Source organism: Schistocerca serialis, chromosome 2, assembly GCF_023864345.2.
Source record: "Schistocerca serialis cubense isolate TAMUIC-IGC-003099 chromosome 2, iqSchSeri2.2, whole genome shotgun sequence".
NCBI lineage: Eukaryota > Metazoa > Arthropoda > Insecta > Orthoptera > Acrididae > Schistocerca > Schistocerca serialis.
The window spans coordinates 668688142-668713874 of NC_064639.1; the positions used below are offsets into that span (position 1 = coordinate 668688142).

A 25733-nucleotide genomic window follows, 5' to 3' on the forward strand; every position below is an offset into this window, starting at 1 on the left:
TTGTGTTAATATTTGGTAAAGAACAGAAAGAATACGGTTTCCCTTTTTTTCTTTTTTTGCGCCTTTCTCTGTAATAGCTGAAGTGTGCAAAAAAAGTATCAAATGGCAGTTTTATAATTGTCGCGATGAAGGAAAATATAATTTTCTTCGGCTCAGAAGTAATATTTCTCTTCGTGGCATAATACTTGAGCATCTCGACGGCTTTTCCAGCTATTTTATCCGATAGTTTCGATTGCCTAGGGGCTACATGAAACTCAAAACGCGAGAACTCGGGGACCCAGTGTAATACAAGCACGCTGCAGCGTGGTACAATACGCATGTTGATCGTTGCAGTTGGGGAGATAGGGGGAACCGGATGTGCACAGGCGGCGAGCTCAAACGCTCAAATGAAGTGCTTCGGTAGTTTACGCAGAACTTATGGTTATGCAGTGCCACGGAGCGAAGTATGTAAGAAGTCATTAATGAAATATAGTACTTCCAAAGAAACTTCTTCAGGGTATTGCGTGAATATGGTTAAGTAAGTCGTTCATAACCTCTGTTATTAAAGATTACTCGTCAGTGCCATAAATGTGATGAATAATTTCTCTTACTACTTTCAGTGTTTCTAATTTGCAGAAACTTCGACTACGAGAATTTCTTGTGTACGTTACTCCTCCCTAACGATATTCGGACTTCTGCTTTTGCAATCCGTGCATTTAACATCGAGACAGCAAGAGTTCAGGATAGCGTGAGTGATCCACGTATTGGTCAAATGAGGCTGAAATTCTGGGAAGAAACCATTGATAAAATTTACAATGGACATGTGCCAAAGCAACCAGTTGCTAGTGAACTTTATCGTGTGAGTATTATTTGTTTAGTACGCACTGTCAAACAGGTATTGTCATTTTCCGTGCGTGTAAATATTCCACAGTCCATCACGGATGCGAAACACGATAGACTATTTATCGCACACTTTTTCACAGCTGACGCGATAATGAATTTGCAAAACATGAGTTCTCCATTGTATCGAAGGAATAATGGAAAATAGTATGATACTGACTTACAAACATTTACAAAATCAGCAGGCTACTCTCACCGATGCAGATTTTATTTTATCGAAATAAGAGATACTCTACAGCTTGTCCTGTGCAACACAATCGCCTTTACAACGTTCTGGAAGGAGAGTTGACACCAAATACTTCGTAATGTTAACATTGCCCATTGCAGGTCAACAGTAACAATTTCATTCTGCCATTTGAACCATTTGTAAACTTCTTGGAAAAGTACAGTGTCAGTGTTGAAACATTTTAAAACTGTTAGACATTACTTATTTTGTTTAGGTGCCATAAATGTTTTGCTAGTGATTTGGCACGATTTATTTAATTAGATTACGCAGAGACATTGTTTTCATAGGTGTTTTGTTAACGATGAATTAATGTTTTTGAGGTCATCTCATTGCTACCAAAACTGAGGTGAAGATGCCCGGTTCTTACCTTTATGCTACTGTACCGCTTAAGATCTTTTTATTCCGCCTGAAAACATGATCATGTGTATCTGAGGAATTGAAACACACTGAATTTCAGTATTATAAAAAACACTTTAAAAATTGTTCAGTTATGTTCCTCTCATCAGGAACAAAGGTGACCACATACACATTTTAATGCACAGGACGTTAGTATTTTAAAAAAGAAAGACATGGCATGAAGGTTAACATGTAACAAGGCAGCTATATACAGTGTTTTGTTGTCACACTAAGACACACATAAAATTGATTATATTATATGTTAAAGAAAATGTTTGAAACACAGCTTTTATAGAAATCCCACTCTTTAAATGATGAGAATGAAATTAGCTTCAAACACATAGAAAAATAAAACAGAAATAACTTATTTGTACCACAGTCTTACACTAGAATACTCTGTATGAGCACTATAAAATCAATTTTATTTTTGCATTTCAGTAAACACTGTACTCTTGAACACAAAATTTGAATGAAGTTAGATTTCTGTTGAGAAGTTAGTATTTCAGGAGTACAGAAATCACTTACTACTTAATTGACTAATCTCAATGAGTGAAGTATCGACCAAAGAAAGTAAAATGCATCTGGAATTTTATCTCTACAGCGTATGAATTTAACGTCAAAATCATAGCACAATCACTTTCTTCCACCACTTTACAGGTTGTGCAGGTGCAATTTCTTCTCGTATGGGTTTTACAGTTTTCTTTGTGTCAGTAGAATGTCGCTGTTTGCCGGAGAAATAAATAGTATTACAGGTGACTTTGATTTTATGGAACTGGCACCATAATTTGTATTTGAAGAGAGTGTTTATGTTGAAACTGTCTTACAAGGATTGAAACATAGTGTATTTTTGACTTCCTCTGCGTTAATGGGTGAAGGCTTTATCAGAGCTGCACCTACATAGATACTCTGCAAGCCACCGTATGATGCATGGTGGAGGGTGCCCAGTACCACCACTAGTCATTTCCTTTCCTTTTCCATTCACAATAGAGCAAGGGAAAAATAGGACAGTACATGCCTCCGTGTGAGCCCTAATTTCTCATACCTTATCTTCATGATCCTTATGCCCAAGGTGGTAGAATCGACCAGGAGCCGCTTCAAATACTGGTGCTTTGAATTTTCTCAATAGTGTTCCTCGTAAAGAACATCGCCATCTATCCAGGGATTTACATTTGAGCTCCCGAAGCATCTTTGTAATGCTTATGTTTTGTTGAAGCTACTGGTAATAAATCAAGCTGCCCACCTCTGAATTGCTTTGATGTCCGGCTGCACCAGCATCCTATATGCGGACCTTTTACAGGTGAGACACACTTTCCCAAAATTCCCCCAATAAACTCAAGTCAGCCGTTCACTTACCACAGTCCTCACATGCTTGTTCCATTTCACAAAGCTTTGAAACGTCATGCCCAGATATTTATACTCATTCACATTTTTTTCCTACTTATCTGCATTAACTTAAATTTTCCCACATTTAGAGCTTGCTGTCACTCATCACACCAATCATAATTTTGGTCTAAGTCATATTGTATCCTCCTAACACCTCATTGTACACCACAGCGTCATCAGCAGACAACCACAGGTTGCTGCCCAGCCCATCTGCCAAATCATCTATGTATATGTAGTGAACAACAGCTGTCCTGTCACACTTCTCTGGGGCATTCATGATGATACCCTTGTCCTTGATGAACACTTGCTGTCAAGGACAGTGTACTGGGCTCTAATACTTAAGAAGTCTTTGAGCCAATCAGGTATGTTGGAACCTATTCCATGTGCTTGTACCTTCAGTAACAGCCTGCAATGGGGCATCGTGTCAAATGCTTCTTGGAAATCTAGAAATATGGAAGCTGCTTGTTGCCGTTAATCCATAGTTCGCAGTACATCATGGGAGAAAAGGGCAAGATGAGTTTAGCATAAGCGATGCTTTCTAAAACCGCGCTGATTCATGGACATAAGCTTTTTAGTATCAAGAAAATTTATCACATTCGAACTGAGATTATTTGCTTTCAAATCTTTCGGTTGTTTCTCTACACCAGGCATGCTTATTATTGTGTTGTGCATACGGGAGTCTGTCCATTGGTTAAATGATTGTATGTTTGTATGATACTCCTGTGTATGATTTCTTGAACACAAAATTGAAAACTTCGGCTCTCGTTATGCTAACTTCAACTTCCTCACCAGACAACAAGAGACGGAACAGAAGCCTTAGAGCCTATTGGTGATTTTACATATGACCAGAATTTTCTTGGGTTCTCAGCCAGATGGTTTGCTAAGGTATTAAGGGGGTTGTTAGTTGTGTGTTTCTTGCATAGACCTATTGAAAGGTGCATGAATCTACCAACTTTTGCCTGTCATCATTTGGGTGTTCTCTTTTGAACTGAGAATTCAATAGGTTTTGCTTCCTCAGCATATTCCATATTTTGTTATTAAACTATGGTGGTTTTATTCCATCCTTTATGAACCAACTACGAATATAACTTTCCAGACCATGATTTATATTCTGCTTGAACTTCACCCATAATCCCTCTACATCCTTCCTATTAGCACTAAGTGACGTCAGTCCATTCTCTAAGTGGAATGCTAACAACTGTTTATCTGTTCTATCTAGCAGAAACACTCTCCGAGCCTTCTTGACTGTTTTTTTAACTTTTGTAACCATAATTGCTATAATGGCATTGTGATCATTAATCCCCATTTCTGTACTGATATTGTTGATAAGATCCAGCTTATTTGTAGCTACAATGTCTAAGATATCTCCATTGCACGTGGGCCGCCGAGCTAGGTGCTCAAGACAACTGTGTCCTTTGGCTTAGAAATTCCACAACTGTTTCTTTAATCAACCTGGGCATGTCAAGATGTCTATAAGGTAGTGTTCCTTCTCTTCTGGGAATTATCTTCCGGAGATTATATATATCTGATGGAAAGATTACTGTGGCTTCAAAGTCATTGATGATCTGTTGCATTTGTGGTGGTACATTAAGCATATGTTGTAACAGTTTGGATATAGATTCTGTTCTACAGCAGATGTCTTGGAGTGACCTTTCTTCCTGCTGTTAAAAAAATTTCGTCCCCTTTTTTTTCTATGGCCTAAAAAAAGTGAATATCTACTGATTGATGTAGATGAGTAGCATTGGCTGGAAGGGATAAAAAACATCATTTTTATTATACAGCTGAAATGCATTGTCTGTAAAGTGTGGTAAGTTGTCACCTGTTAGGAATTTTTTGCCCCATACAGATAACTGATTTCTGTTAGAAACACTGATTTGAACCGGTCAGTAAATGTCACGATATCAAAACATTGTAAGGTGTTCCTCTACTGCAACACAATTCTGTGCAAAATGGAGCTCCTGTCGCTCCTCCCTCTCTTCAGTTGTCATATAAATGAGCCGCTTTATATACTACATATGGCAGTAGAGAAGTTCCAACCTTAGACACACATGTCAGAAATGGTACAAAGATTTTTGTGTGTTTAACAGTGTTATCACGACAAGTTACTTTCATCATAATTGGATCAATTTTCAGCTGGTTGCCCTTTTATTGTGTGATAAAGACTGCTATAATAACCCCTATATACATCTTCATTAACATTTGGTCTTGCAGCTCATACCCCATTCAATTCCAGGCATATTGTTCAGTTTTTTTTCTTCACTTTCTACTCTATCCAGATATCCTTTGACAAACAACGTGGCATGGAGAGTATTTAATGGAAAGCCCCAAGATGCACAGTGTAATACACTGATCAGCCAGAACATTTACAACCACTCACCAAATAGCTAGTATGCCCTCCTTTTGCATGGATAACAGCAGCTATGCATCATGGCATGGTAGGACACTGGAGGGAGTTAGCACCACATCTAATTCCCGTAAATTCCAGGGGTGTGGGGGGGGGGGGGGGCAGTGAGCTGTGAAGCCACTTTGTCACATCCCTGATGTGTTCAATTGGATTAAGATTTGGTGAGTTGGTGGGCCACCACATCAATTGGAACTCGCCACTGTGTTCCTCAAACCACTCCGTCGCATGCCTGTCCTTGTGACATGACGCATTATCTTGTTGAAAAACACCACTGCCGTCGGGACACATGATTGTCATGAAGGGTTGTACATGATCTGCACCAACACAATACTCCTTGGCTGTTATGGTGCCTTGCACAAGCTCCACTGACCCATGGATGCTGCCGCCAACTTGCTCTGCCCTGTAGTACGGGCGTCAAAAAGCTGTTCCTCTGGAAGACGACAGATTTATGCTCTCCTATTGGCATGATGAAGGTATCGGGATTCATCAGACTAGGCAATGCTTTGCCACTGTGCCAATGTCCAGGGCCAGTGGTCACATTACCATTTCTGTTGTAGTTGCTGATTTGGTGTTAACATTGGCACATGCATGGGTTGTCAGCTGCGGAGCCAATAGTTAGCAATGTTCAGTGCACTGTATGTTCAGACACGCTTGCACTCTGCCCAGCATTAAATTCTGATGTTGGTTCCTCCTCAGTTCACCACATGTTTTACCACCCTGCTCAACCTACGACATCCTAAATCTGTCACAAGGCGTGGCAGCCCAACCATGCGATGTTTGGATGTGGTTTCACCATGTATTTGAAGACAGTCACCACAGCATTTTTCGAACACCCAACAAGCCATGCAGTTTCCGAAATGCTTGTGCCAAGTCCCCGGGCTGTCATAATCTGCTCTCGGCGAAACTCAGATAGATTGTGCGCCTTCTTCAGTCTACATATGGACAGCACATGCACTGATATTACATGCTCTGTGTGTGTTTCTGACAAGCAGTAATTCCTCACCTGGTGATATTGCTATAGCCTGAATAGGTTTATACAATAGGAGGTCGGTGGTTATGATGTTCTGGTTGATCAGTGTATTTTCCTAAAGAGAAGAAAAGACTGTTGAGCCACCATATTATATTCTGTTCAATCCGAGAAACCCTGCTGAAAAGCATACTTTTGGAACAACGTACTTTACACATGCTTGTTTCATGCTCCATTCACAGTTCAAATTCTAAAATTTTACGAGAATATTTGCAGTTTTGTTTAGTCCATAGGCACGTGCTTTCTTGATATTTTTCACAATTATCAATGTAAACAACTTCCTGTATCTTGGAACTACAAAATTAAGTGCATATAACTACCATAGAATTCTACCAAACAAAGAGAATTTCTAGTTACATTCAGTGTGGTCAGTTTCACCCCCTCCTCCACCTCCACCCCCACCCCCACCCCCCCAAAACATGTTATTTTCCCACACTTTATAAAAATTCCCCTCTAATCAACTGAATTGCATTCAAGAAAGGAAACCATATTATTTGTGTTTAGAAATGTTCATAGATGGTAAAATCACTGAAATTACCTGCAGCTTCAAAATTCATCCCATAAAAACAAAATATCAAAATTAGTAGACAAAAAATGAAATACATCTTACATTCGAATTTTAGAAATTAAACAGTTGTAAACGTGAATGTATAATATATACAATCATTTGAAAAACATTAGATCTTAAGTGTCTGGTCACTTATGTTGTTTGAAACTTATTGGAAAACATTAATAAACTTCAAACCCAACTTTACCTTCATTTTACGAGATTCTCCTCTGAATGTTATTTCTTGAAACTGATACAGCAAAATGATCATAACTTTTTCAGACTTCACTCTACCTTCAGAATGAATCAGACAATTGAACACAATTAAAATACTAAAATTTTAGAAATTAATGGAAAATCAGAGATGGAATAACAAGAAAAATGCTACAAAAACTTCAACAAAACCCGATAAATGTCTTCTAATAATAACTATGTAGCACATACTCGTGGAAAAAATTATCCCACTACACTAAAGCAAATTTATGAAAGGAACAAGCACCAGGTAAAATTTGACACAATAGCACACACGTCAGCTCAAGAGAGTGCCCCAACTAGTGCTAAACTCTCTTACACAGTGATATATGAAAACCAGGCAATTCACGGAGTGGGGAACATCTTTTAAAATATCAGGGGACAAGGGTGATTATCTACATTGGTATATAAAGACAAGGCATTGTTTAACAATGTTACCAAACATGTCAAAGCTTTTGATAGTTTTTCTTATTTTCTGGTATCTCCTCCCAAGCCACTGGATAAGTTTCAAATAAATTTGGCATAGAAACAGCAGGCCCTGCAAATCCCCAGTAGTGTTGGATTTATAACCTCATAGCTTCAGGAGGAGTGGAGATACAAGCAAAAACATTTTTTTTTTTTTTGCGGCCCTTGGATTGTAGGCTGCCTTGTATGGCAGGCTTGTTGTGTGGGAACAGTACTGGCTTTCCATATCAACCTACTTAACAGAACAACTTTCATGACAAGAGCAAGAAGTGCTTTTCCAGATCCCAGTGTGTAGGATAATCTGACAGACAGACATGTTATGTTGTAGTAGTATAAGACTGCTTTATTGACCCCCTTTGCACAGTGGTCTGTATGTCAGGGGTAAATAAATGATTGTAGCCTGCCCTGTGTGACCGGCATGTTTTGGGAGTATTATCCACCTGATTTATTGAACTGTATTGCAGGGGTACACATACCAATGAGCATGGCTGGGGAGAGGTTGAGATGGATTCAGGAGAGGATGGACTGGGGAGAGGAGGAAATGGACAGAAAGAGGGGTGGAGGGTGCAAAGTCTGTCTGTCTTTCCTAATTGAAAGAGTCGCAGTAGGAGTACAATAGCTTCTTTATTGTCCTTCCGAAAACCAAAAATCTGTATGCCACAATTTAAAATTACAAATTAACTCTGCCTCTTCTGCAGTTACAAATAAAATAAAATTCTTTAGATTTGGCTCCACCTAACTTCCTGGAGGTGGAACTAAACTCTGAAATGACTAACACTTGAAAAAAGCTCTTTTCCAATACAGAGGCCTACTTCTTGGCATTTTGCTGTTGTCGCCAATGACACATTGACGAGAACTTAATTGAGGGACTACAAGCAGTTGGTGCACGAGTCACCCAACTCTTGTTGATGGGAATTGTCTGCAGTGATCCGTGGGTTTCCTTAAATAGCTGTTGCTCAGGAAGAGACCTGCTGCCCCCAAGTAACTGACGCCCGATTGTCTTGTGATGTGGCCAATGGCCTTTTCCTGTTGGCTTGCTCTCAGTGTGCCACCTGGCTGTCTGGGGGCATTTTTGAAAATCCCCCGTGGTTGCTCTGGACCATGTGAGCATTGTGTTTTGTAGGCATGTATTATAGCCATTATGTGTGTAGTGGCTGGTACCCCTGGGCACTATATATGCATGAGGCAAGCAGAAGATGTAGAGAGTTGGTGGGCAGGTCAAAAAGGAAGAGGGGGAGGCAGAGATGGGGAGAAGGATATGGTCAGAGGGAGGGGGTGGAAGATATAGTCAGGGAGAAGGGGTGGATGAAATGGACAAAGAGAGGATGAGGAGGGGATGTAGAGAGTGGGGAGGAGGATATAGGCAGATAGAGGTGGGACGAAAACTGGAAACTTGTATTTGTAGCTTATCGGTTTATGATTAGAATACTGCTATGGAATCTCAATTTTCCAAAACTTTATATAATCCTATCCATTTTAAGATTAAAACTATGCAAAGTACTGTCATTTGAAGCTACTATTTTCACAGATACACCAGCTGGAGAGGTGTCTCTTATACCCCATACACCAGTGATCCCAGTCAATTCACCCACTCATTTTAAGTATGCATATACATGTAATCATGCCTGGAAGTGAGACACACCGTACCTAAGATCCCCCCCCCCCCCCCCCCCCGCCCCCCCCCCCCATTCCTCCCTCCATTCCAAGTGTTATTACCTCACCTGCACAATGTACATATCATCATAGTCCATACCTGTGCCACTTGTACTCCCAACCCCTTGACACAGGGTCCGTATCCCTATGAAAGACCCAGGTGCAAGACCTCCCCTATGTACCCACCCAACCCTTCCTATTCCAGTCCTGCCACAGTTTTATTCTACCCCATCAGACATCACCTGTGAAATCAGCCTTATGATAATCCCTGCACTGCATTTTACACTGATATGATAACCAACAAGCTATCCACCAAAATAAATGGCCACCACAAACTGTGAACGAGAACAAAGTTGACCACCCAGCTGCACAACATGCAGCTGGGCAGATCATTTCAGTGGCTGCTTGATCACAACCCAGGCCATCTGGATCTTTTCCTCCATCACCAGTTTTTCTGAACTACATGACTGGGAGGTATCCTTGCAACACATCCTTCACTCCTCTAATCCTCGTGGCCCCAGTGTCGTTTCCTTCCTCTGTTCTATCACCCCCTCCAAATTTATGTCTCCACGTCACCTTCATTGTGTACTGCACTTGACCCTTTCTGATATGTGTGGATCACATGCCTAGCCCATACATCTACCACCCCTCCCTCCCACATTCCTAGCCAGCAAACCTGCCACCTCCCTGAGTAACTAGCTACCATCCCTGCAACTTGGTCTTCCTGCTTCTTGCCTCTCCCTCTACCAAACATACTAGACGCAACCCACACCCCACCCTAATCCACCTGCCAACATGCATTTCCGGCATTTTTTGTGGAGCAGCCACAATGTAGTGTGTGTGCGTGCGTGCGTGCGCATGCATGCGTGTGTGAGGGTGGACATGGGCATTTGTGCACATGCTGTAGCTCAATAAAGGATGTGTTCCGAAAGCTAGCAAGTTCTCTTTGTCTATTTTGCATGTCTGTAGACAGCTCAATGCTTCTACTATTCAGTGAATGGTCTCCTTTACTCCAAATTACACACAAGTAATGGTGATACAAATCTTTGGGTTTTCTTAAATGAAGGCAATAAATTTGTTAATGAACAAAACTCTCAGCACAACAAAACATTAAGCAATCTTGTGGTTATGGCACTGTACTCACACTTTTGGAAGAGATGGCTGATAATTTCTCTCTGTCAGTAAAAAATATAAAAATGAAAACACACACGCACCAATATTTCTTCATTCATTCAGTGATCATCTCACAGTGATAAAAGATTTATCATAATAACACAATGAAAATAGTTAAACCAAAAACACCTGCACATAGAATACATAAATATGTTTCTACTAGGGTAGGCGAGGTGGTCAGTGGTTGTTCATGGCCTTGTTAATCGAACTATCGCAGCATTTATCTGAAATGATTTAGGAAAATGACAGAAAATCTAAACCACGATTGGCGGATGACAGACCAAACTCCACCCTCAGCTGGTCTGGAAGTAAGAATAGGCCTGAGGTATTCCTACCTGCCGTACGAAGTGACTAAAAGGAGTTTCACATGTTTCGGCCTTTAAGTGATGGTCCTCTGTAGGGTTTGACCTCCATTCTTCAAAATTTTTCCGAAGAGCGAGCCAATTGGGGAAGGGCGCCTTACGTGGTGCATCGTGTCCATCGTGCATTGAGATCTTCAGCCCACTTTCTCATCGTCGCATTTCAGTCCCACTCGTTCTCCACCTCTTGGGCGAGGACACCTTCCTGTGTGTGTTTTCCACCATGCCCTATGCAGTGTCGCTTTTTGCATTGACAATGACCGTGGACTTCTTTGCACCTGATGTCCAGCACGGTAGCCAGTCCATTGTAGTGGTGCCGCCATGTACCCTGTTGATTATAGCCCCCTGACAACACAGGGATCGCTCTGCTGATGCCTGTGCCGTTAACTCACCATGTATGCCAAGGGGTAGATGCCCATACGCCTGGTGGGGCATCGGGACTCCTGGCAATGGCCATCCTGTCAGGTGGCCTTTGCTGCGGCTGCGTGGCACCTGTGGGGAGGGCCTGTGGTCAGAGTGGGTGGCATCAGGGCAGATGACACACGATGAAGCGTAGTCCATCTTCTCTTTCAGGTGGTGAAACACCAGCAGTCTCTAAGCGTTCACGAGCTCAATTCACCGCACAGAAGTACGACCCCAAATCGTTCCCCTCCCTGACAATACCATGGAAGGAATGTCAGGCTAAGGATGGCAGCAGATCTTATTCGCCCCGGTACCTTGTATGTTCAAGAGCTGATGGAGAATCTTTCATGACGATGAAGCCTCAGTTTTTGTTGAACATTTTGAGAACAAGTTTGTGGAGGTTGGAGGGATTGTCCAAAATGAGATCTGCATCAGTCTTGGTCAAAACAGCATCCTCTGCTCAGTCACGGATGTTACTCACTTGTGCCATCAGGGGAATGTTTCTGTAACCATCATGCCCCATAAGAGTTAAAATTTGGTCCACGGTATCATATTTCACAGGGACCTTCTTTTGCAGTCTGACAATGAACTGCACGCCAGTGTAGAGCAGCGAGGTGTTCATTTTGTCCGGCACGTCCACCGGGGTCCGAGGGATAATCAGGTTGCCACCGGTGCCTTCATCTTGGCCTTCAGGGGTGATACATTACCTGAGAAGGTCGAGGTGATGGTCTGCTGCTGTGATGTAAAGCCCTATATCCCTCCCCCGCTGCAGTGCTTTTAAGTGCTGGAAGTTCGGCCATATGTCTTCCCGCTGCACTTCCAGCATCACATGTTGAGATTGTGGACGCCCATCACATCCCAATACTCCATGTGCCCTGCCTCCTATTTATGTCAACTGCGGAGAGCACCATTCGCCTTGCTCGCCAGACTGCAGAATTCTCCAGATTGAAAGGAAAATCATGGAGTACAAGTAACCTGGACCAACTGAGCTACACTGAGGCTAAGAGAAAATTTTAACGCCTTCATCCTGTATGTATGACATTGTCTTGCACTGCCACTGCAACAGTTCTGGCACCATTAGCTCCGCCAACCCCAGTGACCTCTGAGCCGGAAGACTACACCTGCCCCCTTGATGGTGGGGGGCATTTCCCTCCCTGCTGCTCCTGCACCACCTACTTCAGGAACAACACATCCCCCCCCCCCATCCCCAACCATTGGGGACGTCCGTCGCCACTTCTAAGCTGGAGAAGCGTAAGTCTTCTTTGGCTTCTCTCGCTAGGAGGGGGTTCCTTGGGTCTCTCCCTTCCCAGGTTTCTGCTTGTGGGAAAGATGACGCCCACCAATGGCTGAAGAACTCAAAAGCAGCCGGTTACAGGACTTCACACTCATTCTCAGTCCCAGAGACTGACCCAGTGAAGTCCTTCCAGCCAGGGAAACCCAAGGAGCAGCGAGAGAAATCCAAAAAGAAGACCCCTAAGACCAAGGAAATTGCGGTGGCACCCACTCCACTGCCGGCCGGAGTGGCCGAGCGGTTCTAGGCGCTACAGTCTGGGAGCGCGCGCCCACTACGGTCGCAGGTTGAATCCTGCCCCGGGCATGGTTGTGTGCGATGTTCTTAGGTTAGTTAGGTTTAAGTAGTTCTAAGTTCTAGGGGACTGATGATCTCGGCAGTTAAGTCCCATAGTGCTCAGAGCCATTTTTGAACCCACACCACCGCTACCTACAACCTCTGCATCTGAGGATGGGGGTGGAGATTCTGGTGTCCACTGAGGACCTAGATCTCACCAGACCCTCAGACACAATGGATATAAACTGCTCAGGCAAAAAAGTCAGTGGCAGCAGGTGACTCTGGGGCGTAAACTGCCTCATTGAATGTTCCATGCCTTCCCAGTCTCACGAAGACATCATACTCCTCTGGAATTGCAGGGGTTTTTTCCACCACCTGGCTGAGCTACAGCAACTGTTAAGCTTTACACCTGCTCTCTGCATTGCCCTTCAGGAAACCTGGTTCCCGGCAATGCAGACCCCTGCCCTCTGCGACTATTACAGGAATTATAGCAACTATAATCGAGTGTCAGGCGGAGTTTGCATTTATGTTATAACTCAGTCTATAGTGACACTGTGCCCCTCCAAACCCCTCTTGGAGCTGTGGCTGTCAGAATAAAGATGACACAGGAAATAACTGTCCACAATATATATCTTCCTCCAGATGGTGTAGTACCCTTGAATGTATATCTTCCTCCAGGTGGTGTAGTACCCCTGAATGTATTAGCTGCACTGATTGATCAACTCTATAAACTTTTCCTACTTTTGGGAGATTTTAATGCCCATAACCCCTTGTGAGGTGGCACCGTGCTTACTGGCCGAGCCAAAGATGTCGAAACTTTACTGTCTCAGTTCGACCTCTGCCTCTTAAATTCTGGGCTGCCACACATTTCAGTGTGGCTCGTGGTAGCTATTCGGCCATTGATTTATCAATTTGCAGTCCAGGACTTCTCCCATGTATTCACTGGAGAGCACATGACGACCTGTGTGGTAGTGACCATTTCGCCATCTTCCTGTCACTGCCCCAGCGTCAGGCCCATGGACGCCTGCTCACATGGGCTTTAAACAAGGTGGACTGAGAAACTTTTGCCTCTGCTGCCACCATTGAATCTCCACATGGTAACATCGATGTCATGGTTGAGTAGGTAACAACAACAGTTGTTTCTGTGTCAGAAAACATGATCTCTCTCTCTTTAGGGTGCCCCTGGTGTAAGGCAGTCCCTTGGTGGTCACCGGAAGTTGCTGAAGCAAATAAAGAGCGTCAGTGAGCTCTATAGCAGCATAAGTGGCACCCTTCCTTGGAGCACCTATAGCCTCTGAACGTTCGCCAACTTGTCAAATGACTGAAGCAGGAGTGTTGGGAGAGATAAGTCTCAACCATAGGGTGTCATTTGTAACTTTCCCAAGTCTGGGTAAAGATCAAACGTCTATTCAGGTACCAAACCCCAACAGGTGTTCCTGGTGTTATCATAAATGGCGTGTTATCTACCGACGCAAACGCGGTTGCCGAGGGCTTTGCTCGAGCATCTGTGTCAGAGAATTACCTCAAGCCTTTCGCACTCTTAAACGATGGCTGGAAGGGAAAGTCCTCTCATTCACTACATGCCACAGTGAATCCCATAACACCCCATTTACAGAGTGGGAGCTCCTCAGTGTCCAAGCACGTTGCCCTGACACAGTTCCTGGGCCTGATTGGATCCACAGCCAGATGATTAAACATCTCTCATCTGACTACAAGCGACATATCCTCATCATCTTCAACCAGATCTAGTGTGATGGTGTCTTTCCATCGCAGTGGCGGGAGAGCACCACCATTCCGGTGCTCAAACCTGGTAAAAATCCACTTGATGTGGATAGCTATTGGCCCATCAGCCTCGCCAACATTCTTTGTAAGCTGCTCGACTGTATGGTGTGTCGGTGGTTGGGTTGGGTCCTGGAGTCACTTGGCCTACTAGCTCCATGTCAGGGCTGCTTCTGCAGGATCGTTCTACCACTGATAAGGTTGTGTCCCTCGAGTCTGCCATCCGAACAGCCTTTTCCAGACGCCAACACCTGGTTGCTGTCTTTTTTGACTTATGTAAAGCATACGACATGACCTGGCAACATAAAATCCTTGCCACATTGTATGAGTGGGGTCTCCAGGGCCTGCTCCCAATTTTTATCCAAAACTTCCTGTCGCCCCATACTTTCCATGTCCAAGTTGGTGCCTCCCATAGTTCCATCCATATCCAAGAGAATGGAGTCCCGCAGGGTTCTGTATTGAGTATCTATCTATTTCTAGTGGCCGTTAATGGTCTAGCAGCAGCTGTTGGGCCCTCCACCTCACCTTCTTTGTATGCAGACGACTTCTGCATTTTGTACTCCTTGCAGATGGGTACAGTGTTTTCACTGCAGAGCTGCGGCCATATCTTGTGCTCTTGAGCACATCTTCTCATGCCCTGACGTGTCATTTTTCCTGTTTACTGACTCATTGAGCAGCCTACAAACTATCGACCAGTGCTACCCTCGCCATCCTCTGGTAGCGTCCATCCAGGAGTCCATCTATGCCCTGGAACGGTCCCATCATTCAGTGGCGTTTGTGTGGACCCCAGGACACATAGGAATCCCAGGCAATGAACTTGCCGACAGGCTGGCCAAACAGGTGACGTTGAAACCGCTTTTGGAGATGGGCATCTCCGAAGCTGATCTGTGTTCTGTCTTACACCGCAGGGTTGTCAGGCTTTGGGAGACAGAATGGCCTAACAGTACACACAACAAGCTGCGAGTCATTAAGAAGACGACAAATGTGTGGAAGTCTTCCATGTGGTCTCTCACAGGGAATCAGTTGTCCTCTGCTGGCTCTGCATTGGCCATACAAGGCTAATGCATGGTTACCTACTCCATCGCGAGGACCTTCCTCTGTGTTCCTGTGGCTCCCAAATGTCAGTTTTCCACCTCTTGCTGGACTGCTCACTTTTAGCCGCTCTTCGGCGGACCTTTAACTTTCCCAGCTCCCTACCTTTGGTGCTGGGCAATGATGTCTCAGCAGAAGCTTTAGTTTTATGTTTTATCTGTGAGAGTGGGTTTTATACTTCTATGTAGGTTTTAGCGCATGTCCTTTGTCCCTCTGTGTCCTCAACCCTAGTGCTTTTAGGGTGGAAGTGGTAATATGTTGCAGAGTTGCTGGCTTTCCCTTCCCCCTCTTTTAAACCAACCAATCAACCAACCAACAGTCCAAACTCCATCTACCTGAATATAAGGTTAGTGTCTTAACAACTGCACTGTATTTGGTTGGTCCCTATTGTACAATATTCTTTTGATTGCACGTGATTTGCAAATAACTTACAATATCGAACACATTTTTGTACTGCATCATTCCATACTGGATACCTGCTGATGACTCCAGGACGTGTCCTTGAGCTATTTGTAATAAAGTGTTATTCCCTGATACAAAATGCTGTTTTGAATTTTTTGTTTGTTTTCCTTGGTACAGTAAATCTAATCTGGCTTTTATTCATTGATTATATATAGACCTGCTAGTGAAACAAGTTTATTTATAGATTTGTTAGTGAAATACATAGTAATGTTTTAACAGTAGCTTGGGAGATGTACTCACTAGGTATGGTAAGGATATCCAGTTTTTTGCAATGAACCCGACTAGTGCATTTAGTTAATATTTTTACAGCCATTTTCTGCAATTTGAAAACTGTGTCCACATTTTGTGCCATTGATCCCCAGACAAATGTTCAGCAGTCAGAGGGAAACACTAAAAAGTAAGATGCAAAAGTACAGATTGGCCACACAGTTTAACTAGGCAAATCAAGCAGGTACACTGAATTCCTAAAAAACTACAAACATTTCAAAGGGCTCTGCAATGTTGTAAAAACACTACAGTCCTAGAAACACATCCACTTAAAAGGGGTCATGAAAGGAAGGTATAGAACAATAATTTAACCGTAGGTCATTTTTCCCGTTCAAAGTAATTACTATGCTAGGATGTACAGAGAGACCTTAGAAATCTGAAAACACAAAGATAATGTAATAGAAAAGGAGGAGGATTGAAACTGGACAAATTGTGGGCTTTAATGCTAAATAAAATAAACAGCATCAACTCTTCTCCACCACAAGCTTCACAAACAAATTAGTGAACTCTGTGATCTTGGCCATTGGTCTGATAACATTATTGTAAAGGTTAAAAGTTATTAAATGAGACTTGGAACCAGTAGTGCATTGCCAAGTCAGAATCTGGTCATGACAAAGTCAGGCATTGACAAGTGGAATGCGTGTTCAGCAGCTTAACAATTCCAATGTGTTGACAGACTACACCAGGCTAGCCTGCAGAAGTTATTGTAGCTGATTACAACAACGGGGTTGTTGCCCAGCCCTGAACAATTTACATGACCCAAAACACTGATGTTACCGTGAAATCAGGAGGAAACAGCAGTATTTAACTGCAATTGAATCAGCTCTTCATTGTTCGACCAGCGGTGCAGTATGTGATGCCCAGCCTGTGTCAGTTGAACCCGTTGCCTTATCTGTGCCACCGGGACTACTATCTGGCCCAGCTTGGACAGGCATCCCTGCTCTTCAGCATTGGTCCAGACTTTGACTCTGGGCAATGCCATCACCATGCTGCTGCGACACCGAGACCTTCTGCAGTAGAGAAGAATGTGGCTGTCTGTGAATGAAGCATGGCCGTGTCATATTACCTCAGGTGGCATACTTGAAACACCAGCTCAGCACTGTGCCTCCCAGGCAGGCATGCACTCCATTCACCATAAACCATCACCTGTAGTTACGACACTGAATGTTACGAAGGAGTACCTGACCTTGCCAGAAAACAGAGCACACTTAAGACTGTTTGAACTGAATAAGTTAATGAAGAACTGTTGTATGGTCACTGGTGGTTTGTCTGGAGCTTTTCCACACCACACACTTGCCCCTAAACCATCTACAAACTTGTACAACACCCAGAGAGGATTCGGACACACCCTCCAATATTTATCCATGTTCCCCTTTTGCACTATTATGATAATATGTATAAACAGTTCGACTTTCTGAGCTTGTTTCACCAAACAAAAATCACAAAGAATGCAAATACTGGCCACAAAAGCCTGCCTAGTTTGACTTTTTCTGCCTCTGCCAACACTTTCATTGCTCTGTTTCCATAATAACTCTGTAATAAAAGTTTCAGCTGTTTGATTTTGAAAAGAAATTGTCAGTGTATCAAACAGTAAATGCTGTCCATATTGTGTATACATCTTCCAAGTCATAACCTTCATATAAGATTGGAAACATCATGTATAGGAAACAGGGAATGTTTATTTTTATTCATTGTATTGCTTGTAAACCATGACATTCTTAATTTCTTTTTTCCACCCGTGTAGTTCTATGACAGATGCGAGATTAAAGACACTGTATTTGAAACCATTGTAACTGCTTTTACATAAAAGATTAATACAGATTTTTTTTGAGACTGTTTTAATCTCTAACGGTATTAGATTTAAACTGAGACTGTTTCAAGTGCCCAACTGACCTCATTAACAAATTTTTATATTGATGCTTTGGCACATTTTATTCTTTATTCTAGTGTCCTTAATTCACATTTTAGTTAATATCTTTTTGGCAAAGCTAGATGGCACTGTGGTAAGACACTGTATGTACATTTGAGAGAATAGGGGCTCAAAAACCTATCTGGCCTTTAAGGTTTAGGTTACATGGTTCCCTTAAATTGCCGAAGACAAATTCTGGGATGTTTCCTTTGAAACAAACACTGCCAGTTTGCTTCCTCATCCATTCCAGTGCAAGCTTGGGCTTCATCTCTAATAACTATGTTGTTGACAGGGCATTAAACTATGATCTTCCTTTCTTTATATTACAAGCGAATGTGAAAGAAAATTTATGTACAACATTTTAATTCAGGAAAACTTTTGTTGTAGGCTATCAAGAGGCATACATTATCTAAAAGGCACCTGAAACGGCTCATATTGGCACGCTCCAACCATTTTTCTACTTCATTTCTGAGTCTTGATGAAATGGAGTCATATGCAGAAGAGTCAACATCTCCAGTATACTATATGCTTCTGGAAGCACTGGGTAGGCATGTGTGTTGAAAAAAATTATCTCAACTTGAATGCCAACAATGAGTGAGACCCAACATTGAAGATAAATTTCATCTTATTAAAATAAATTCATTTCTTCCAAATTAATTTGCCTAGTGTTACACTGAAATACACTGAAAACTTGTCTATTCAATAGAAAGTTCCTATTTCCTGTAACAGACTGTTTGTGGAAGTTCATTGCTGTGTTCAGAACTGTTAAATAAATTAAGTGCATGAGCTGAATACCCATTTGAAATTTGGTTGTAGTGCACATATTAGATAACTTTTCTGTCTCAAATGTTTTCAGTTAAATTCTGTTATTTAAAGGGGGACACTTTTGTATTCTTCTCAGGTTTGTCACTGAATTCAACTACTAACTGGGCAGAATATTAGCCTATCACATAATGTTACATTGATACTATGCCATTTAGTAGCAGGAAAGCACCGAGTGTAAGGGGCACATTAAGTAAGATATTTTCACAGGCTCTATAATGTGCTAATTTCAGTTCTGTGTCTGTCATCAAGCTGCACCTAACTAAGTGAGATATGTATAACTCTCTTGCTATTGAGAAAAACTAGAAATATGTTCCCATTATGGTTAACTAGGTTAGAGCTAGTGTTCCTTAAGATTTTGTGGAACAAGCAATAAATTTTTTTTGCACCCATTTTTACTTTTGAAAGTCTACATTCAGTAGAAATTTTTGTAATTCACTCTTTGCATTCATGAAGAAAGAAACTTCAAAAATTCAGCACTAGTTACAGCTTCATAATATTTCTGTCCTTTATTCATCATTTTTTCTTTAAGATATTGATGATATGTGCTGTCAGTAATTGTTTTCATTCCAAGCAGGACTTCCCCTTACATCATTATGTCACTTCTACATACTATATGTGAAATGCTATAATTTGTGTGTGTGTGTGTGTGTGTGTGTGTGTGTGTGTGTGTGTGTGTGTGAGAGAGAGAGAGAGAGAGAGAGAGAGAGAGAGAGAGAGAGAGAGAGAGAGAGAGAGAGATTTGAGATACAGGTTTGGACAAAGATTGGAAACACCATGAGAAATGCAAGCTTGAACATAAATGCAGGTGCTATCCAAGCCTGCAGGTTGTGCTGCTGTATTTGACCATGAACGGCACCTGTCAATGTCCTTAATATGTTGCAAGTGTCAGTATTGATCAGAACAGTATTCTGTGTTCTGAGTGCATTATGTTGGATTGAAATGAATTTGACTGTGTGCAAATTGTTAGTGTTCATATGGTGGGCACTTCCATAACTAAGGTAGCCGAAGTGTTTGGTGTTTCAAGAGGCACAAAATTGAAGATTAATACTGCATATAGGGAATGTGGAAAAACATCATCCACTAAGTCACAACATGGACAAAAGTGTATTCTGAGTGATTGTGACAGATGGTCATTGAAGAGGATTGTGTCAAAAAATAAGAGGACTACAGCTGCAAAAAGTCACTGCAGAACTGAATGTTGTACTCATGAAGCCTATCAGCAGGAAAACAACACAAAGGGAGCTCCATAAGACCTGGACTATGATGAATTTTGTTTCACGCTGTGAGTTTATGACCCAAGGGTAAAACGTGGTGGAGGTTTAGTAGTGATCTCAACAGCCATATCATGGTGTTACATGGGCCTCTTGATCACTATGTGAGGTCACTTTACTGCCAAGAATTATGCGACTATTTTGACTGATCAGGTCCATCCCATGGTACAGTGTTTGTTCCCGAATGATGATGCTGTATTCCAAGATGACAGGGTCCCTGTTCACACAGCTTGCATAGTCCAGGACTGGTTTTGTGAGCATGAGGATGAATTGTTGCATCTTCCCTGGCCACTGCAGTCAACAGATCTCAGGATTATTGAATCTCTGTGGTCTACTTTCTTGGAGAGAAGGGCGGGTGATCACTGTCCAATTCCACATCCTTAGCTGAACTTGTCACTATTTTGAAGGAAAAATGTTAGAAGATACCCTTGGAAACCATACAGGACCTGTATTTATCCATTCCAAGATGACTGTTTTGGAGTCCAATGGCTTTCCTACACTGTTTGAGGCATGGCAATTTGGGGCGACTGGATGAACAGTGAAACCAAAAAACAAAATTTTGAAATTCGAAAATATTATGAAAAGGATAGACTGCTACTTACCATATAGCGGAGATGTTCAGTGACAGATAGGCACAACAAAAAGATGGTCAAGCAAATAAGCTTTGGATCAGAAAGGCCTTCGTCCAAATTAGATAATATACACACAAAAACACTCGTGCAAACGCAATTCACACACACATGAACACAGTCTCTTGCTGCCGAGGCCGTACTGTAGGCAGCAGTGCATGATAGGATAAGCAATCTGGGTGGTGGAGGGTAAGGAGGAGGTGAGGGAGGGATGGCAGGGTAGAGATGGGGAATGGTAAAGTGCTGCTTGTAGGAAGATGCCAGTATAAGGTGGAGAATAGGTTAGGGCAGCTAGGTGCAGTTAGGAGGTTAGATGGAGAGCAGGGGTAGGAGGAGTGCTGTGGAAAAGGAGAGAAAGAAAAAGACTGGGTGTGCTGCGAAGTGCTGGAGTGGGAAGAGGGAAGGGATAGGTGGTTGTAGGACAATGACTAATGAAGGCTGAGGCCAGGAGGCTTATGGGAACTTAGGATATATTGCAGGGAGAGTTCCCACTTGTGCAATTCAGAAGAGCTTGTGTGGGAACGAATGATCCAGATGGCACAGGCTGTGATGAACAATGTTGTGTTGGGCAGGGTGCTCAGCAACTGGGTGGTCCAGTTGTTTTTTGGCCACAGTTTGTTGGTGACCATTCGTGTGGACAGAAAGCTTGTCTGTTATCATGCCCGCATAGAACACAGCACAATGGTTGCAGCTTAGCTTGTTAATCACATGACGGGTTTCACAGGCAGCCCTGCCTTTGATGGGATAGATGTATTTGTGACGTGACTGGAGTAGGTGGTAGTGCAAGGATGTATGGGACCGGTCTATGCATCTAGGTCTATTGCAGGGATATGGGCCATGAGGTAAGAAGTTGGGAGCAGGGTTTGTGTTGAGATTGACAAGGGTAGTGTGTAGGTTTGGAGCATGGAGGGCTCGGAAAGATAGTGGGTAGGAAATTTTTCATTTCAGGGCGCTTTGAGAGGTAACCGAAACCGTGAAGGAGAATGTGATTCAGTTGCTCCAGTCCTGGGTGGTACTGGTTCACTAGGGAAATGCTTCTCTGTGGCCGTACAATGGGACTTCGGGAGGTGTTAGATGACTGGAAATATAAGGTGCAGGAGATATCTTTCTGTACAATGTGATGAGGGTAATCGTGGTCTGTGGAGGCCTGAATGAGACCCTTGGTATATTTCAAGAGGGACTGCTCATCACTACAGATGTGATGGCCACAGTGGCTAAGCTGTATGGAAGGGACTTCTTGGTATGGAATGGGTGGCAGCTGTCAAAGTGGAGGCATTGCTGGTGGCTGGGAGATTTGATGTAGACAGTGGTAATGAGGTAGCCATCTTTGAGGTGGAGGCCAATATCAAGGAAGGTGGCTCTTTGGGTTGAAGAGGACCAGGTGAAGTGAATGGGGCAAAAGGTGTTGAGGTTCTGGAAGAAAGTGGATAGAGTCTTCTCACCCTTGATCCAGATCACAAAGGTGTCATCAGCAAATCTCAATCAGGTGAGGGGTTTGGGTTCTGGGTTGTTAGGAAGGATTCCTCTAGATGACCCATGAATAGGTTGGCATAGGATAGTGCCATGTAGGTGCCCATTGCTGTACCCTGGATTTCTTAATAGGTGATGCCCTCAAAAGAGAAGTAATGGTGAGTGAGGATATGGTTTGTCATGGTGACCAGGAGTGATGTTGTAGGCTGGAATCTGTTGGGCACTGGGAAAGGTAGCGTTCGGTAGTGGCAAGGTTATGGGCATTATGGATGTTAGTGCATATGGAGGTGGCATCAGTAGTCATGAGGACGGCACCATGTGGTAAAGGAACAGGAACTGTGGAGAGTTGGTGGAAGAAATGGTTGGTATCTTTTACATAGGAGCCTATTACCCGCAAACTACCCTTACGCTTAACTGGACAGTTGTTGTAATACACTTTACCTTCTGTGGTATGGACTACTGTTCAAAATTAAAGAATCCTAGAAATATCTGAAGATGTAAGGTACTATTTTACATTAGCATGTAAATTTAATGAACTTGCATTAATTTAGAATAATGCAGAATCATTAGCAACTTTTTTGCTGTTGAAACAACATAGAAAGTGGCGCTAAATATCCAAATATTCTTGTCCAGAGCAGGAGCAGACAACATGCCGTTGTTGAAAATTTTAATGTGATCTGAACCGTTGTCCATCTGAAGATGGACATGATAGCCCAAAACCGTTTATGGAATTGATATAAAGCATTTTAAAAGTATCTGTGGCTGATTGGGTATTCATCACCAATCACTAACAGCCACCGAGTTCACTTGTTCCAGCATGGATTAAAAAGCATCTAAATGATAATGTTTTCAATAAAAGTTGCACGCTCATAAACTGACATGCACCTATAAATGCTGACAACAGAAGAAATCTGGAGAAAGTAAATCAGTTCTGGGATCTTTTAGAAAGTGAAATTTTTATCATACCTAAAAAGAACATTAAAATACTTCTTGGTGACTTCACTGCACAAATTGGGAGGGAAAAGAAATTTAGGACTATTGTAGGTGAATATCCAGTGCACTCAAGAACAAACAGAAATGGTGAAAGACTGATCAATATGCGTAAAATGTTTCAGTTAAAACTCGTGTCCACACATTTCTGCAAACTACCAAGAAAAGCCAGAACTCGGAGACATCCAAATCCGAACCTAGGAGAATTTCAACTGGATCACGTAGGTATAACGAAAAGTTGTATCACGGAAATAATGAATGTTAAAACAGTCAGAAATGGGGAATTCGATTCAGATCATTATATCCCTAAGATTAAAATAAAATTTCTCCCATCTAAAACTAGAAAGGCGACCAAGAAAGTGATCAGATACAACACCACTAAATCTAATATTACAAAAAGAAATATAGAGAAGAAATTGAAGCAAGTAAAGAAGGTGAGTGGCGTGAACTCCAGATGCAAATAACTCAAGCAGCAGAAAAAACTTTAGGATTGGCCAAGAATAATAAGACGACCTGGTGGAATGAGGAATGTGAAGAAGCACTAATACAAAGAGCTCAAAAATGGAGAAAATGAGGTGTTTGAAAAAAGAGGAAGACTTTGAACAATTCAGACAACAAAGAAAATAAGCATGAAAAATAATCTGGAAAATCAAAAGAAACTTTGAAAATTCTCAGCTTATTGAAATAGAAGAAAATTTCACCAAAAATAATACTAGAAATTTTTACCAAACTTTTAAACACATACTTAAAGGATATCAGGGAGCAAGTATTTTTTTGAAACATGAAACTGGCAAAATGGGATTAAATAACAAAATTATGAAATTTTTGCAAAATTTTTTGAAAAGCTGTTAAACTGTCCAGTTCCCACAGATAAATTAGAATTTCCAGTGACACTTCAAATTCTAGAGGAAGATTTCCCACCTACAAAGTTAAAAATTCCTGAAGCCATCAAAACACTCAAAAACAATAAAGCAAGTGGTGAAGACTGAATTACAGCAGAATTATTGAAGTGGTCAGAACCAAAAATCATAATGGATCTACAGCTGCTTTTTGAGAACATTTGGAAAACTGAAAAGATTCCAGTTGAATGAAAAACAGCATTAATCCACCTGCTACATAAAAAGGGAGACAAACAAAATGTCAATAATTACAGAGGAGTGTCACTTCTGCAGTGGCATACAAAATATTATCAAACATTCTCCTGAACAGAGTGGTAGACACTTTAGACAAACAACTGGGAGAATATCAGGGTGGTTTTCAAAAAAGAAGATCCTTAGCAGAACAAATTTTTAAGTTAAAGTCAATAATTTGCCATAGAATGTTAACCACCAAACCAATAATAGTGTCATTTATTGATTTCAAGAAAGCATTTGATTGTATAGACAGAGAAACAATAGATAAGGTCATTAGAGATTTTGGTGTTAAATCAAAATTAGCAAATATAATTCTTGAAACACTAACAGGTACAACATCTAAAGTCAAATTTATGGGAGAAATACATCAGCCATTTGAAATAAAAGCTGGTGTTAGACAAGGTGATGGTTTATCACCTTTACTGTTTAATTGTGTTCTAGAAAAAATTGTAAGTATCTGGAATTCGGAGTTAAAAACTCACAAGATTGAACCAATAACGCAAGGAAGGAAAACAAATGGAATTAAGGCGAACTGCTTGGCTTTTGCGGATGATTTTGCAATTCTTTCAGAAAACGTGACAGAAGCAGTTATTCAAATAAACCTTGTAGAAAAAATGGCAAACAGAACTGGTCTCAAAATTTCAGCGGAAAAAACAAAATTCATGACAAACACAAAGAAAAGGGCCAAAATTCATAGAAACACAAATAGGTGAAGTAGAGTGAGTATATAAATTTAAATATCTGCGAGAAAATATACAACAGAATAGACTAGAAAAATCTGTAATAGATGTAAGAATTAACAAAATGGAAAGAGCATATGGTGTGACCAAAAATATTTACAACAAGATATGTATATACTCTTATATTTCTGGAAGAAGAAATAGACAGTAACATGGATTACAGAAGCAAGGAAAGATCTAGAAAGAAACAACATCAAATAATCAGAAATAGCAGAAAGAAACCATTTTAAAAATAAAATACTAAATTTGGAAGGCTTTCAACGCAGAAGAAATAAAAAAAATCAGGAACAACATGGACAGAAGAAAGGAAGAGACTTCATGGGGAGAAAATGAGGGAGTGCTGGAAAAATAGGAAACAACAACAAAGGAAGAAGAAGAACTGAAGTTGTCAGCGTAATCCTAGTTGGTCGATAAGATTGTTAAAAAAAAATAT

At 41.7% G+C, this 25733-nt stretch overlaps 1 protein-coding gene across 3 annotated transcripts in view; it reads left to right on the plus strand.

Moving 5' to 3' along the window:
* Window positions 1-228: 228 nt before the first annotated feature.
* Window positions 229-25733, plus strand: part of LOC126457759 (NADH dehydrogenase (ubiquinone) complex I, assembly factor 6) — an 88383-nt gene continuing 62878 nt past the window's right edge. For 2 of the 3 annotated variants that reach the window (XR_007585523.1, XM_050094320.1), the window contains exons 1-3: window positions 233-517; window positions 616-838; window positions 18630-18786. Coding sequence is in view for 2 of the 3 variants with exons in the window: in XM_050094320.1 (XP_049950277.1) it covers window positions 318-517; window positions 616-838; window positions 18630-18786 (580 nt within the window). In the remaining variant the exon portion in view is untranslated. Of the gene's footprint in view, window positions 518-599; window positions 839-18629; window positions 18787-25733 lie in introns of all 3 variants that reach the window. The other variant, XM_050094321.1, reaches the window with a different exon arrangement.